Source organism: Orbicella franksi, chromosome 10 (assembly GCF_964199315.1).
Source record: "Orbicella franksi chromosome 10, jaOrbFran1.1, whole genome shotgun sequence".
Taxonomy (NCBI): domain Eukaryota; kingdom Metazoa; phylum Cnidaria; class Anthozoa; order Scleractinia; family Merulinidae; genus Orbicella; species Orbicella franksi.
Window position 1 is genome coordinate 12,866,694 of NC_138154.1, and position 13,414 is coordinate 12,880,107.

Genomic DNA, 13,414 nt, shown 5'->3' on the forward strand with positions numbered 1-13,414 from the left:
TGGGGCATCACACAAAAAGGGAATTGAGAAATCTTGGTCTAGTGAATGGTAATAGTAGTTAATGCACTTAGCTACACCTGCCTAGTTCTCAGGCATGCCACTTTAAACTGAAAGAGATATATATTTCAAATAAACGTAGTGGGTTGCTTTTTACAAGGATGACTGAAGAGTTGAACTAGGGTCTACCGACGAACATCTCCGGCTTAGTGGTCAGAGCTGAACTTGAATCCGCGACCTCTGGATTTCACGTTCGGCGCCATAACCACTCGGTCACGCTGCCTCAACTTGATGAAAATTCTGTTCTTGGAATCCGTGATTAGTTTTGTTTATCCAACGAATGCAATTGACACAGTCTAAACTGCTGCGATATTTGTGGTCGAGAAAGGTTACGAGACGCGGTTTACGTGAGACACAACTTGATTTTGAACTTATTCCTAGCATCGGTTATATTTGAAGACTCATTTAAGTTTGTATATATCAACATCTGTGAACTTTGCTGTCATAGTTTTTCTTTTTGTAATACAGAGAGAGAGAGAGTATAGTAGTGGAACTAAACACTGTGCATTTGTTCGCTATTTAGACCAGCCTGGATTCATTAAAGGATGAAGTCGGATCGCTGTCAAGGTAATGTGTGAGGCTGTATTGCCGTGTTTTCTGTGGCAATAGTTATAACGGTCAATTTGCTTTCTTTAGGGTTCCATGGTACTGAATGATCTCGTGATATTGTTAAACTGTCCTCCAAAACATGGAAGAAACCAGAGAACGTTGCCTTTATTTGAACGACTTTCAGCGACTGCGCAATAAATAATCCAGCTAAAAGCTCTCCTTCTATCCAAGGACTACTCTTAATTGACTATTTGCTTAAAGATAGTGTTATTAGATTGTTTTGAGAGCATAGCCATCGTAGATTTTAAGTGGCGAGGTTGGCTAAATTGTGTTGTGTATTGCAGAAGTTCCAGTGGCAGCACAATAAAAGATTCCGGTGGAGAAGGACAGGCTCAACCACTACCAAAACCGAAAGACAAGGTGATTGATTTGTTTAGTTAAAGTTCAGAAATTCTCCGATGAAAAAATGGACAGGTGAAATCGTGCTCGTTAGAGAGAGGTCACGACCCTAACTTGTTCGAAAGTCTTAGAGTGCTTTTCGCTTGAGTGTCAAAAGAAATTCGTATTTGCTTTGGTTCTGCATTACTTCCTGTCGGTAACGGAAGCGTTCGCTGTTCGTTCGAATTCTGACTAAAGGCTAAAGCTCGAAATGATTCAAACCGGGAAAAGTGCGTCGCCTTTGAAAATAACAGGGTTCGTATAGGTCCTGGAACACCTAGAAAGTCCTGGAATTTTACTGTGGTATTTTCCAGGACTGGAAAGTCCTGGAAAAGGTTGCTGGTCTGGAAAGTGCTGGAAATCTGTTAAACTTAAGTAAAAAATATGAAATTTATGGCAGACAGTAAGGAGAATTAAAATTGAGATCTTGGGAGTGAAAGGGTTAATGTGAATTTTAGAGTCCTGGAAAAGTCCTGGAAATTTGTTTCTGAAAAAGGGTACGAAGCCTGAAATAATTCCTGTTTATTATGTTTCGCCAGGCGCGTCGTAGAACTGGGACCCAGGAAGAATTCTTGTACCCGGACAGAATCAAAACAAGGCGCGATCCTCGGCTTGACCCGGTTGAGGACGAGAACGAGGCTACAGCCTTGGTACCAAGCCTCTCTCTTGTACCCGCACTTCCCTGTCCCGGGGAACCAAAGGGAGCTCGTCAGATATCTCCTGAGCTAATGCAGAAGCTACTGGAGTTGGAAAAATCACGCAAAGGACAGAATAGTGAAACTCTCATGCCTCCCCCTCTTGCTACGCAAAGCAATCAGAGTCAGAGTCAGGGGGGCCCTGTCAAGACATCTCGGTCCAACTCACTCAACGGTAATGGTACGGCGCCAGTTCCTGCCTCGTTGGTACGCGGTAATGTAAAGTCTAAATCAGCCAGGAGTTTTCCTGTCAGCAAGTTTGGAAGCTCAGGGTCTGCTAACCTGATTCAGCCTAGGTCCCAGCCTTCTTCTCCTGCTCTGCAGAGGAAATCATTGCCGGATAGACCTGGGGCTGGGTAAGTTTAACATCTGCTTTGCACGAGGAAAATTGTTTTCTCGTACTGTAACTCTGTACTCGGTATTTGTTTATCGGTAAGTAATAGTAGTGGCTTTTCTTTGTCGCAGAGTTGATGACAGCGTCATTCAACAGAAGACCTCAGATGACGTGTTTGCTCGCTTAACAAGCAGCCTCGCTCAGGAGTCCGACCCTGATATGTAAGTCACGCCTTTGTCACGCAGCTACTTTCAGTTGCGAATTGTAACGCAACTCCTCTCATAAACGAAGGGAACCCAATATGACAAATGTTTTTTTTTCTCCCTACAACGACGCCTTATTAAGAAATAACATCACTCTCTACTTCAGTTCCTGGCTAACTCTTTTATTGTTAAGCATTACGGGAAAAAGGGAAAAAAAATTCGTGAACCTAGACTGAAAGTTATGCGACAGTTTGAGAAATTTTCTTCGTGCTGTATTAATCTATTCGATAAACGTCTCAAAACATTCTTCTTCGCCTTTGACTTCGTCAATTCATCTTTATGGCGATTCTGTCCGTCACAAGTAATTATTTTAAGATCCGTTACTTTGATGACAAAATGATACTGACCTTGGTTTTTCTCTCTACAGTGGTCGAATGCTGCCTCTCCGTCCCCCTGCGGGGAAGCCTGCTCCGTTGGTTTGTACATACGCTGCCACTGGACACAACAGTGCTGTGTTGTCTCTTGACGTAACTGAAGACTTAATGTTCACTGGCTCTAAAGGTTGGTTGGCTATTTTCAATTTCTTTTTCCTATCTGAGAAAGGAGCCCTTTAAGTTTGAGACACCGTTTCGAGGGCAGTCTGAGCCCGCGGTTTGGGTCAGTGGCGTTGCTAAGCAGCATGGCTTTTCATAAGTCAGATAACGACATTTGTACAGTTAGATACAGGATATGTGTAGCCGTTACCCATGTCGACTGGGTGGTGTTAGACGGTTATAACGTTGGTTATTCTATGGCGTAGCTCTGCGAGAATTCCATCGACAAAGAACAGAACGACCGTAAGACCAATGTTCCGTTATCTTACTGGAAAATTAGCGTATTCCACTGACCAAAATCAATCAAGCCTCAATCAAGCCTCCTGTGAAGGAGAATGAGGCGCCCATTTGTTTTGCTCAGATCTTAACATTTTCCTTGTTCACTAAGATCGACCTTTATTTTTGTCCATTAACAGACCGCACAGTTAAAGTATGGGACCTGAATACAGGTGAAGAGACGCTTTCTTGTGCTGGTCATAAGAGAGACGTGGTGGCTGTAACATACTGTCCTAAAACACAGCGGATCTTCGGTGCTTCACAGAATATCATCAAGGTAAAAAAATATACTTGAAAGGCTTGCTTAGTAAGCGAAAGAAGTGCTGATTTTGGTAACTAACAAAAAAAGCCAGTAACGGAACAAGGGAACATAAAGTTATTCGAACTTATAACTGGTCCCTTTTGGCCCTTCAGGTCTGGGACATCAGAGATGGTAAATGCATAAGGAGCCTTACACCGCAGGGGTCCTCTTTGGGTTCATTTTTGTCCAGCATGACGTCAGAGACTCAAATTAACGACTTGAAACTTGCCGCCGATGGTTCTCTGCTTTTCGCTGCGATGGGTAACACGGTCAGGATCTGGGACCTAGATAGGTGAGTTCATGCGAACTGCTTATGGTCAAAATAAACGGGCTGAACACACGTTTAACAAAGCATTGAATTTCTCTCGCGTTTTTTGGCTTAAGTGCTTTCATTTACCTTTTATTTTGCTCGAGGCTCAAAATTGCTGTTTTAGTGTCCGTTTCTATGCTGTTCGTGTTTGACACGACATCTGAAATAATCAGCGTAAGACTCTTTTCTTTCTTGCGTTCAAATCTATGTATGTATATTGAATTTTAGATATAAAAACATCTAAAACAAATTTGCTGATCTCAGCATTCATCTCAAAACACCAGGAGCTATGCCGTTACTCACAAATTTCAAACCTTCCTCGGATTGAATTTAAACGATTTGTTTTCGTTTCGATTTTAGTGTACATCTTTCAATTATGTTTGTTGGTTTGTTTTCCTCTCTATTGCAAAGTGATATGTAAACTGAAATGTAATGATCATTTGAATTCCCCAGGGCTTGCTGCCCCTTGTGTTTTCGTGTGTAGCTAGAACGGTTTTATACTTAAGGAGTTTTCTAAAAAGCGTATTTTCTGTTCGGCTTTCAGCTTCTCCATGACCGGCAAGCTTGGCGGTCACGCGGGGCCAGTCATGACGGTGTTACTTCGGGAAACCAACAAAGAGTCCCTCGTGTTCACCGGGTCACGTGATCATTACGTCAAGGTGAGTTCGTACATATCAAGTCTAGTTGAACGTAGCAACATGGCGGCTGTCGTGAATAAGCCCCACTGAGCTTCGGGATCTGGTTTTGTAATCAAATCGGTTGCAAAGTATCTGAGGCTCATGTACAGGTAATTATAAAGCCTGTGGAAGCTACGGGTCGTGTCATGATTAGACAAAATTTGGGAACTCCACTCTATATAACAGCTAGAAAACTACATCTCCTATCAATTTTTGTCAAACTCGTTTCGCTGGTTTTCTCGTTTTCAAGTACCCACTGTATAATGTGCATATACTTTTAACAAAAGAAAAAAAACAAGGCGTGTTTTCTCATGTTGGTGTTATTTTCTCTCTCGCAGATATTCGAATTGAATGGTGCTAATGTTGGTGTACAGGTAACTGATATTCAATTCCTGCAATTTTTCATCGCTTTTCCAACTCGAAATAATGTTGTCAAGCTTTCATCGACAAACTCTCTTTTTTGTCTAAACCATTTCACGTTTACTTTTTAAGGTTTCGTGATGTTTATAACGTGGCTGAGGCTTTATAATACGTTTGGTGACAGGCAAACACCGTAGATTTCACTGTAGTCCTACTTTGTAAACACTGTCTGCGCTGCTTGTACTTTGTTGCAGTCTGCAAGAAGCAAGCTGGAACCGCCTCACTATGACGGCGTGCAGTCATTGGCTCTGAAAGGCGACCATCTGTTCAGTGGGTCACGTGACAACAGTATCAAGAAGTGGAACATTCAAACTCAGCAACTAATTCAGGTGAAATGATCTGAAAAATAAACGCCTCAAGTTAAGTGGCTGGTTAGCTGGTGATAAAATATTGTAATATTCTTTTCGATTCTTCATTCACAGCATATGACGGGAGCTCATAAGGACTGGGTCTGCGCTTTAGATTTCTTACACCCGCAAAACGTACTGCTCAGCGGATGCCGTGGTGGAATGCTAAAGCTCTGGCGGGTGGAAAATGGGACTCTTGTGTGTAAGTAACCTCTTAAGGAGGCTTCAACGCATTTGTGTCATCTTTGAAGAAATCATAGGCTTTTCGAATCGGTGCTAAGGGAAAAGAAGACTGACATGGTGCAGGACTCTGAAAAAAGCTTTCCTTGTTCCGTCACGCGTCAAAATTGTCTCGAATATTTGAACATCGCTTTGTATGTCGAGAATGGAAAGAATAGGGTCTGTAACGAATAATAGTGTGTGACGTATTTAAACAATCCGTAGCGGACACCGGCGAGATAAGTTTACGGACTACGATATCTGTGGACGCTCTTGAAACTACAGTGTCAATCCTGACGAGAATCCTTGTCTCGGTTACGCTCTCTACTATTGTTCAAACTTCGCTATCGTCACCCAGTAAACTCTGTAAAATTGTTTTTAAACCAGAGACTGATTGGCGTCTTCGGAAGATTAACCCTCTCACCCTTCATCCTCTCTTGAGGTAACCAGATTCTCCTAACCAGTGTCATTACACTTGTACGTAACGCAGTATGGAGAATTCTTGTGTTGACAAACGTTTTCGCCTCGTTTCAGGTGAAATCAAAGCTCACAGGCATCCCATCAACGCTATTTGTACGAATTCATCCTGTGTATTCACAGCGTCAAGGTGAGTGCTTATTAAAGACTTCTGCCAGGCTCTTAACAAAACACGGGTGGAGGGGAGAGATTTGAAAGTTTCGTTTTACACTGGAAACCCGTGTAGTGTGCTATATACAAATCAAAGTAAGATATTTCTCTGAATCTACAGATCTCGGACGAATAAAAGAGAAACTGACAAACCTCCGTAATATTCCCCCCCCCCCCCCTCCCGCCCCCTCTAAATCAGTGAACTTCTATGGGCTCATATTTATATATAGATCGACGTTTTAAAGAAGAACAAAGCCAGCCATTTTCTATTGTTCGGCTTCAGTTTGCTCTGGCTTGGTTGTGTTTGTTTGAAGCAGTTCAATGTTAGTATTGTGACTAAACCAGAAAGTAAAGATACCAAAAAAAAAATCCAAAACTTTGATGCTAACATGAAGCTTATTTTGTTGTTTTTTCAGTGATCGTTTGGTCCGCTTGTGGCGCGTAACTGGAACCCTAGATGAACAATTAAATGAATTAGATCGCTCGGTGGAAGTTTAGTTTTTTTTTTTTCTAGAATGAATATATCTTTGTGAATAAATAATAAATTATGGCATATTTTCAACAGAGCACTGCTATATGTAAATAATATATCTGTTACACCCTTGCAAAATATACGTGGTATTGACGGGTGTCCATGTGTGCTTGTTTTTTGTTGTATACTTAACGATTAATCCATTAGCGCACGTTCGATATGAGATGGTAGATAGCCAACGATGCGCCAAGCGCCGACTTGGCTATAACCATTTCATATCCAACAAGCGCAAGTGGAATAATTTTTTTTTATTAAAAACGCCCCCAAAATATAGAAAACTTGAGTAAAATAAAAACGCACCAACTTGCCATATTTGTAGAGCATGGTGTAAATAAACAATAACCTCCATTTGGCGCGAAAATATGCTCAGATATTTGTCCGCAGACATCATCTGTTCCGAGAAGCGAACATTTCAAATCTCAGTGTGAACTTTGAACAACAGATAATCTACAAAGACAAATATCCGAGAATATTTCGCACCGAATTGAGGCTATTGTGTTTATTATCCTTCAAATGTTTTTCGAACACGCGCAGCCTTAAAATTGGGGAATGTCACTCGGATATTCCTTGGCTGGGGAATATTGAGTCATGTGAGCTGTTTGGACCAACCGCTCGCTAGCGAAAATTGTATTTATTTTTATACCATGCCATAGAAAATACAGCCAATCAGAATACAGGAAAGCCCTTGTATACTTGACGGTATTTTACCCAACCTTCCTATTAAACGTGTGCTGCATTGTGTTGGCCACGTATTTTCTATGACATGTTATAAAATGACTGAGATACTGTCATTGGTCGATAGGTCTGTTTAGATGAGAGTATGTAAACACGGTTGCGACGTTTAGATTCGCACGTATTTTTGAGAAAGTTTTGTAAAAGCAATACAGTTCTATTCCGTATTTACATAGCATTATCTTAACACTTCAATGGAGGGTTGGAAGCAGTTTTGCTGGGCTTGCGTTTGTGTTGTTGCCTGCGCCACTTGCGTTCGAAGAAGATTGTCTCGCTAAAGCAATCTCTTCAAATTGCTACCAGTAACCGGAGCCAGGGTACGAATCATAAGAATTTGAATAAAAACGCCGCTCATTTTCCTCGTTTGCACTGAAATAACTGTAAAAAGCGTCAGTTGGACCGGAGAAAAAATGATTTTGTCCCGCCAGCGCACGCGCCAAACTGGACTACCGTCGAAGTTATTTTCTCGCCGTAATTTTATCCAGACATGTTTTAAAAAATATGACAGTTAAATGGTTAAAAATACAAAATTGTTTGCTTTTCCAAAATTTGGAAGCCTCCGAGGCAGCACTTCGGCTTCTTTGAAGATTGGCGAAATTTTGGCAATCCGGAAAAATTTGGCAAGTTTTTGACACTGGGGGTCGCACTTATTTTACCCTACTTGTTGACAGATTTCTTACTTACACAAACAAAATTGACACTAGTGCGACCCGGGGCTTTAAATCCGCGTCAATATTTACAAGCCAAGTGAAAGGCATTTCTTTCTTGTGAACAACGTGAAAGGTTACATTGTCGGTGTGACACTCTAAAATCACAGAATAATCTGCTTTACTAGCAATTATGACTTGCCAGTAATTGTGTTGCAATGGACGTTTTAAGGACCAGTAGGAAACCATTAAACACTCCTGGTTCGGGTTTTTCGAAAGCCGATTAGCGCGGCTGTTCCAGAATTGAAAGGTCATCGAAACTTTAATTTCTGGTTTACCTGTTTTAATGTTGTCAAGAGTTTAAGATTAGTGGAAGTGCAAAGTTTAGCCGGGGCAGAAAATATAAACAGAAAACCTCACTGAGAACATAAAACTCAAATCAAAACTCGCTCGAATCCTGGTTTAGCTCAATTGTGATTGAAACGAGCAGGCTTAACAGTTTGTAGACCATTTGCCGAGAACATACGCAACATGCAACAACACATTTGTAACTATTTCTTCACCGCTTTTTTTTTTCTTTATATGAGAATATATCTTATAAGAATATCGAGGCTGCCATTTGCGAAGTTTTAAGAATATTTCGAGAATGAACCCGAGGGTGAGATTTTGAAAAGAATGTAGTTTTGTGTCGAAGATTCTTAATTATTATATGGCTAGCTCCGTGAGCGGGCAAGATGAATCAAATCCTGCGCTGTGATTGGCTATCCGAGCGGGCAAGCTGGAGCTATCTTGCCCGCTCGGGACTACCCGCAGTGTCCCGCAAGAAAAATTTCCCCGAGAGCCATATAATAAATCCTTTATTGACCAAACTTGTTCGGTCAAGATGGCTGGATATTGGCCTCGTTCTTTTTTTTTATGGACCTTGACTCCGTCTTGGTCCATAAACACGCAAAAATAGAACTTGGCCAATATACAACACAATTTTAATGAACGTTTTAACTTAACCGTATAAAATTCTTCCTTCCTCTGAACGGCAAAACTAGCCGAACAGAAAAACAGCACTGGCTGTATGTTTGGGGTCTCTGTGAAACGAAGATCGGATGGCGGAGGGCGGATGGAAAAATAGGGATAATAAAATGAGGATGGCAAAATGCGGATGGAAAAATGCTGATGAAAAATTTGAGAATGGCAATGTGGGGATGATAAATCCTGATGAGGGGAAATTAGCTACGATGTTGATTGTTCTCTTGGCGGCAATGGATTGCCAATTTTGAGGTACAAAGAAGTGGAATATCCATCAACAGAATTCGATCATCACGGTAAGATGCCGTTGTTGCCCCCTGATGGCTGGAGGTGAAAATATTTGTAAGATTAATGCTTTTAATTAATTAATGCTCTTTTTGGTGTACTAAAACGCCGAAGAGAAGAATAAACTATTATCGACAGAAAAGGTTATGGTATTGTTTACGGTTAAAACCTTTATGAAATCAGTCCTAAATTATTTTTGGCATCATTTTTGTCATTTTATTGACGTACGCCGTCTCTGATACAGCAAAACAGTGAAGTATTTAGTTTTGATCTGGCAAAACACGAAGCAAAAGATATTTCCGATAATTTTAAATTCATTGAATTTTGTCTGTTAAAATTCCTGCAGACTTTGACGGGGAACGTGCATCGCTATTTTATAGCGCTTTCATATCTGGAATTCAATTTCTTTCGCTAATTTAAGAGGGAGAAAAAGCTGTAAAAAAAACTCTTTAAAAAAAGCTCTGTACCCGTTCGATATAAGTTCGCTCGACCAAACACAGGTAGCTTTGTTCAAGGAATCGTCGCTATGTAAACTCCATTGCCCGTGCTCAGTTCCGCTTGCGCTAAGGTCACTGGCCTTTGCCTTGCAGACTTTTCAACTAGGGTACAGTGGGGCGCGATCGCGATCGGTTACTGCATGTAGTGGCATTTAATTTGACAATGTCAGTTTCCTGCAGTGGCAATTTCAATGGGAATAGACAGTGACAGTCCTGTGATGCAAAAGTGAAAGAAGAACTATCCTGGTCCCAGAGGTTTTTCTTGATTTTTCTCTTCTCTTATAAAAGGAAAGCCTAGTCTGTTATTAATCGATCATAGACTGTTCCGTTTTTGTTTTATTGGATCCAGCGGGCGTAAAAATTTTCTATATGTTTTGTGATTGAATAAAAATATTAGACTTCTCCCGGCCTAAATTCTATAAGATAACCTGGTTTATTCACAACTGGGACTGCCATAAAACATCGTAAGTCAATTTCCCCTCTTAACCCTTTGAATATCAAACTTTTGTTAAAAAAATACCGTTTTTAACCGTTAAGTCAGGTGTTTTGGCTGCCATGAAGCTAAATAAGCCTAAGTTTGCTAAGAAAGCTTTTTCTACCAAAAGGAGAGATTTTTCGAGGACTACATACAAAATTGAGCAATATTTCAATTCCGGGCATGCGTATAGTCCAAAATTTGGACTTCCTTTTTGTCATTACCCGTTCTCAATTTTGTTTGTTGCCCCTTTCCTTTCTTTTTATCCTCGGCCCTTTTACTCTGGCTACCTGTTGCGTTGCATGTTCTTTCTGGCTGCCGTGTTTGTTAATTACGAGCGAAGCCTAGAAATGGACTTTGATCAATCATAGGCATAGTGGACCATTTTACCACCGTTTTTGCACCACGGAAAGGTCTACCCTGGCCAAGTTCTACTATCTGCTTATCAAGAATATCTGATGACATTCAAATTAATGACGTCACAAGTGAAACAAAGAGCTAGACCATGAATTACCCGTATATGCGTAATTAGGGCTCAAAGGGTTAAGTATTTTATCATCCGCATATGGCCAATTGCAATTTTCCATCCGCATTTTTTGTCAACCGCATTTTTCCATCCGCAGTTTGTCATCCGCATTTTGCCATCCGCATTTTGCCATCCGCATATTTTCGCCATCCGCCATCCGTCGCCTATCCGGTCCACGTCTTACAGAGACCTGTATGTTTGATCGGCTAAAAGCATTTCTGCAAGAAATTCTATGTGCCATATCAGGCTTTAATGCCAGCAGTCTGGCTCCAACATTACTTCAACGCCATCTAAACACCAACACTTTTAATCGATACCCCCATTACATTCTAACACAAAAATGTCATAGCTACTATAATCCATTCACAAGAATATTTTCATCCTAAAATCGGCAGATACAGGTAAGAATACGGAAAACCAATATTCTTATCAAAAAGAAAGAGAGTAATAAAGCGTATACATAATATAAGCGTATGTCTTCGACGATTTATAAGGATAATCCCTCGTCATATCAAAACTTCTCTCTGCAACTTCGGTCTTCTTCTCTGCAAGCCCGGACAGAAGAGAGAGTCGTATGTAGTTTCTAAGAAGACCAAGGTCTATTTGTAAAGGGTCTTTGTGTAGTTTCTAAGTCGTTCTGTTTTGTGTATTTTGAGAACACTTGACTTCACCCCCGCAAAATCGTGCACTGGAACCAATGTCGTGATATTGTAAGAGAAAAAAAAATATGGCTCCATTGAAATACAAAAGCATTTCGTGTCCGTCAGCGCTGAGGCTCTCATGCATGAAAGACTATCCAATCACTGTCGAGAAGGGAACAATGAAAGTTCTTTCAAAGTTTGTAAATAAATACGCATGCACGTCAATGTTTTTTTTAAGATAGGAGAATCAGTCGCGCTGGCAAAGCTAGGAAGTCGGCAAACAACAAGGATCTACAGTATCACTCTCTCCGGGTGCTACAATACTTCCGTGATATTGAGCTTCCCGGTACAGTGTGATACCATGCCGTATTTCACGTTGAATAACCCTGTGCCGCTGAAAACGTAAGTACTTGACGAAATTTCTAGATCTCGTGTTGTAAAAGTTATCAGTCTTTCCAACCCTGTAGAAATGTTTAATATAATTCCAAAATAACATTCCAAATTCGTTGAAAATCGAACGCAAAGTGATTGAACATCGCGATATTGCCTTTTGAGTCGCTGAGCACTTGATAAGGACTGATTCTGTCAGTAAAATATGGGAGAAGTATCATGGAAAATATGAAATTGTGTCTTTGTAATAGCAAAGAGGTGTGCGAGGTACCTTGTCTGTTGGTTTATCCATGGCTAATCGTTTATATCCAGCAGTTTTGTTACAATTTCTTTTCACTGTTGTCCCTTGTGTATTTGCGTGACTTCACGGTACGAACGTCGAACGTGAGATCAGCTGAACTGAAATTAGTCACAAGTACGACGAGTTATGTTTCTCGATCGTGCCATTTACAAATCTTATTTCTTCAGCTTATTTGATAACTTATCTTCAAATATCTCGCTTTACATTTCAGAAGCATATAGATTTAGAATTTCGAGATTGGTTTTCGATTTTAGTGCAATGTGTTGTGCTATGACGGCGCGTAATTATAATTCACGACCGATTAGTGATCACGCGAGCCGAGCGAAGTACAAAATTCAACAGGAACCGTTTAATACTGTACGTATCTCTTAAAAAACTTCAACTTAAGTGTAGAAATTAAGATACCGTTCCTTGTAAACTAAATTAATGCGACTTATACTTGACTTATCTAGGAAGGAAGTCGGCAGTGATGGCTTCAGTATCAATTTATGCGCATATTAATTCGCATATTAAGTCTCGTGTCGTTCGATTCCCTGGCTGCCCGGACCTGGCTGTCGGTAAAGATTTGTTTCACGGATCAGATACTTGAATGTTTAGCACTGATCTAAAGTTTCTTTAATACACATAAAAATTTTACTACAAAAATTCAGTGGTTGAAAGCAACGGTTCTGACTTTCTATTGAGACGAAAAATGATCACGCGATCTGTAACGGAGTTAAACCGATAAACAAGTCCTCGTGAAATTACCTCTCAAGAAGTGGGTAAATAAGCTGGTCTCAAACAGGTTTACCTTAAAAATAACCTTCAATAGACCCACAGTATGTATGCATGACAAAAGTCATTTTGAGAAGTCTTTGTTATTTTTACGGTATTTTCCCGGGAAATGACGTAATCATAACAGAACTATCGAAATACTGCTCGCTGATTGGCTATTGCCATGGCGGTAGAAAAATATACAAAGTTGAATTATGGGAAGCCTTGTTTGAAAGGACTCGTCGACTTTGTCGTGTGTGGCTTTATATCGCGTATTTAATGGCCGAAAAGCGCTTGTGTTCACGCTGATTTTCCACCAATGGACTCCAAACAAACGGTAGTTTGCTGTTATCGTCGACGATCGCTACAATGACGAAAGGAGGCTTGTCCGATGGGCATTGTGCGCGAGTATACAGAACGAAGAATTACATGAGACACTACTACGATTGCACTTCAAGACTCTTTTCCGATGGAAGGTGCAGAATATCGAATCACTCTACACAGATTTCCTGTTTCACAGTTTGCTATCATCTGTTGTGTCACCTTGCAATTTCCTTTTAATATTA

At 40.6% G+C, this 13,414-nt stretch overlaps 2 protein-coding genes across 3 annotated transcripts in view; both read left to right on the forward strand.

The window, feature by feature from the left end:
• Positions 1-6,675, forward strand: part of LOC145499453 (kinesin-like protein KIF21A) — a 39,513-nt gene extending 32,838 nt beyond the window's left edge. Inside the window, exons 25-37 of the mRNA XM_081478969.1 lie at positions 581-624; positions 951-1,026; positions 1,584-2,095; positions 2,205-2,294; positions 2,704-2,837; positions 3,286-3,422; positions 3,560-3,738; positions 4,301-4,415; positions 4,772-4,807; positions 5,048-5,182; positions 5,276-5,402; positions 5,954-6,026; positions 6,463-6,675. Coding sequence (XP_081335095.1) covers positions 581-624; positions 951-1,026; positions 1,584-2,095; positions 2,205-2,294; positions 2,704-2,837; positions 3,286-3,422; positions 3,560-3,738; positions 4,301-4,415; positions 4,772-4,807; positions 5,048-5,182; positions 5,276-5,402; positions 5,954-6,026; positions 6,463-6,544 — 1,740 coding nt within the window. The 3' untranslated portion in view covers positions 6,545-6,675. The remainder of the gene's footprint in view (positions 1-580; positions 625-950; positions 1,027-1,583; positions 2,096-2,204; positions 2,295-2,703; positions 2,838-3,285; positions 3,423-3,559; positions 3,739-4,300; positions 4,416-4,771; positions 4,808-5,047; positions 5,183-5,275; positions 5,403-5,953; positions 6,027-6,462) is intronic.
• Positions 6,676-11,286: 4,611 nt separating this feature from the next.
• Positions 11,287-13,414, forward strand: part of LOC145501280 (uncharacterized) — a 28,069-nt gene continuing 25,941 nt past the window's right edge. Inside the window, exon 1 of one of the 2 annotated variants that reach the window (XM_081480769.1) lies at positions 11,287-11,806. In XM_081480769.1, the coding sequence (XP_081336895.1) occupies positions 11,619-11,806 (188 nt within the window). In that variant the 5' untranslated portion in view covers positions 11,287-11,618. The other variant, XM_081480770.1, reaches the window with a different exon arrangement.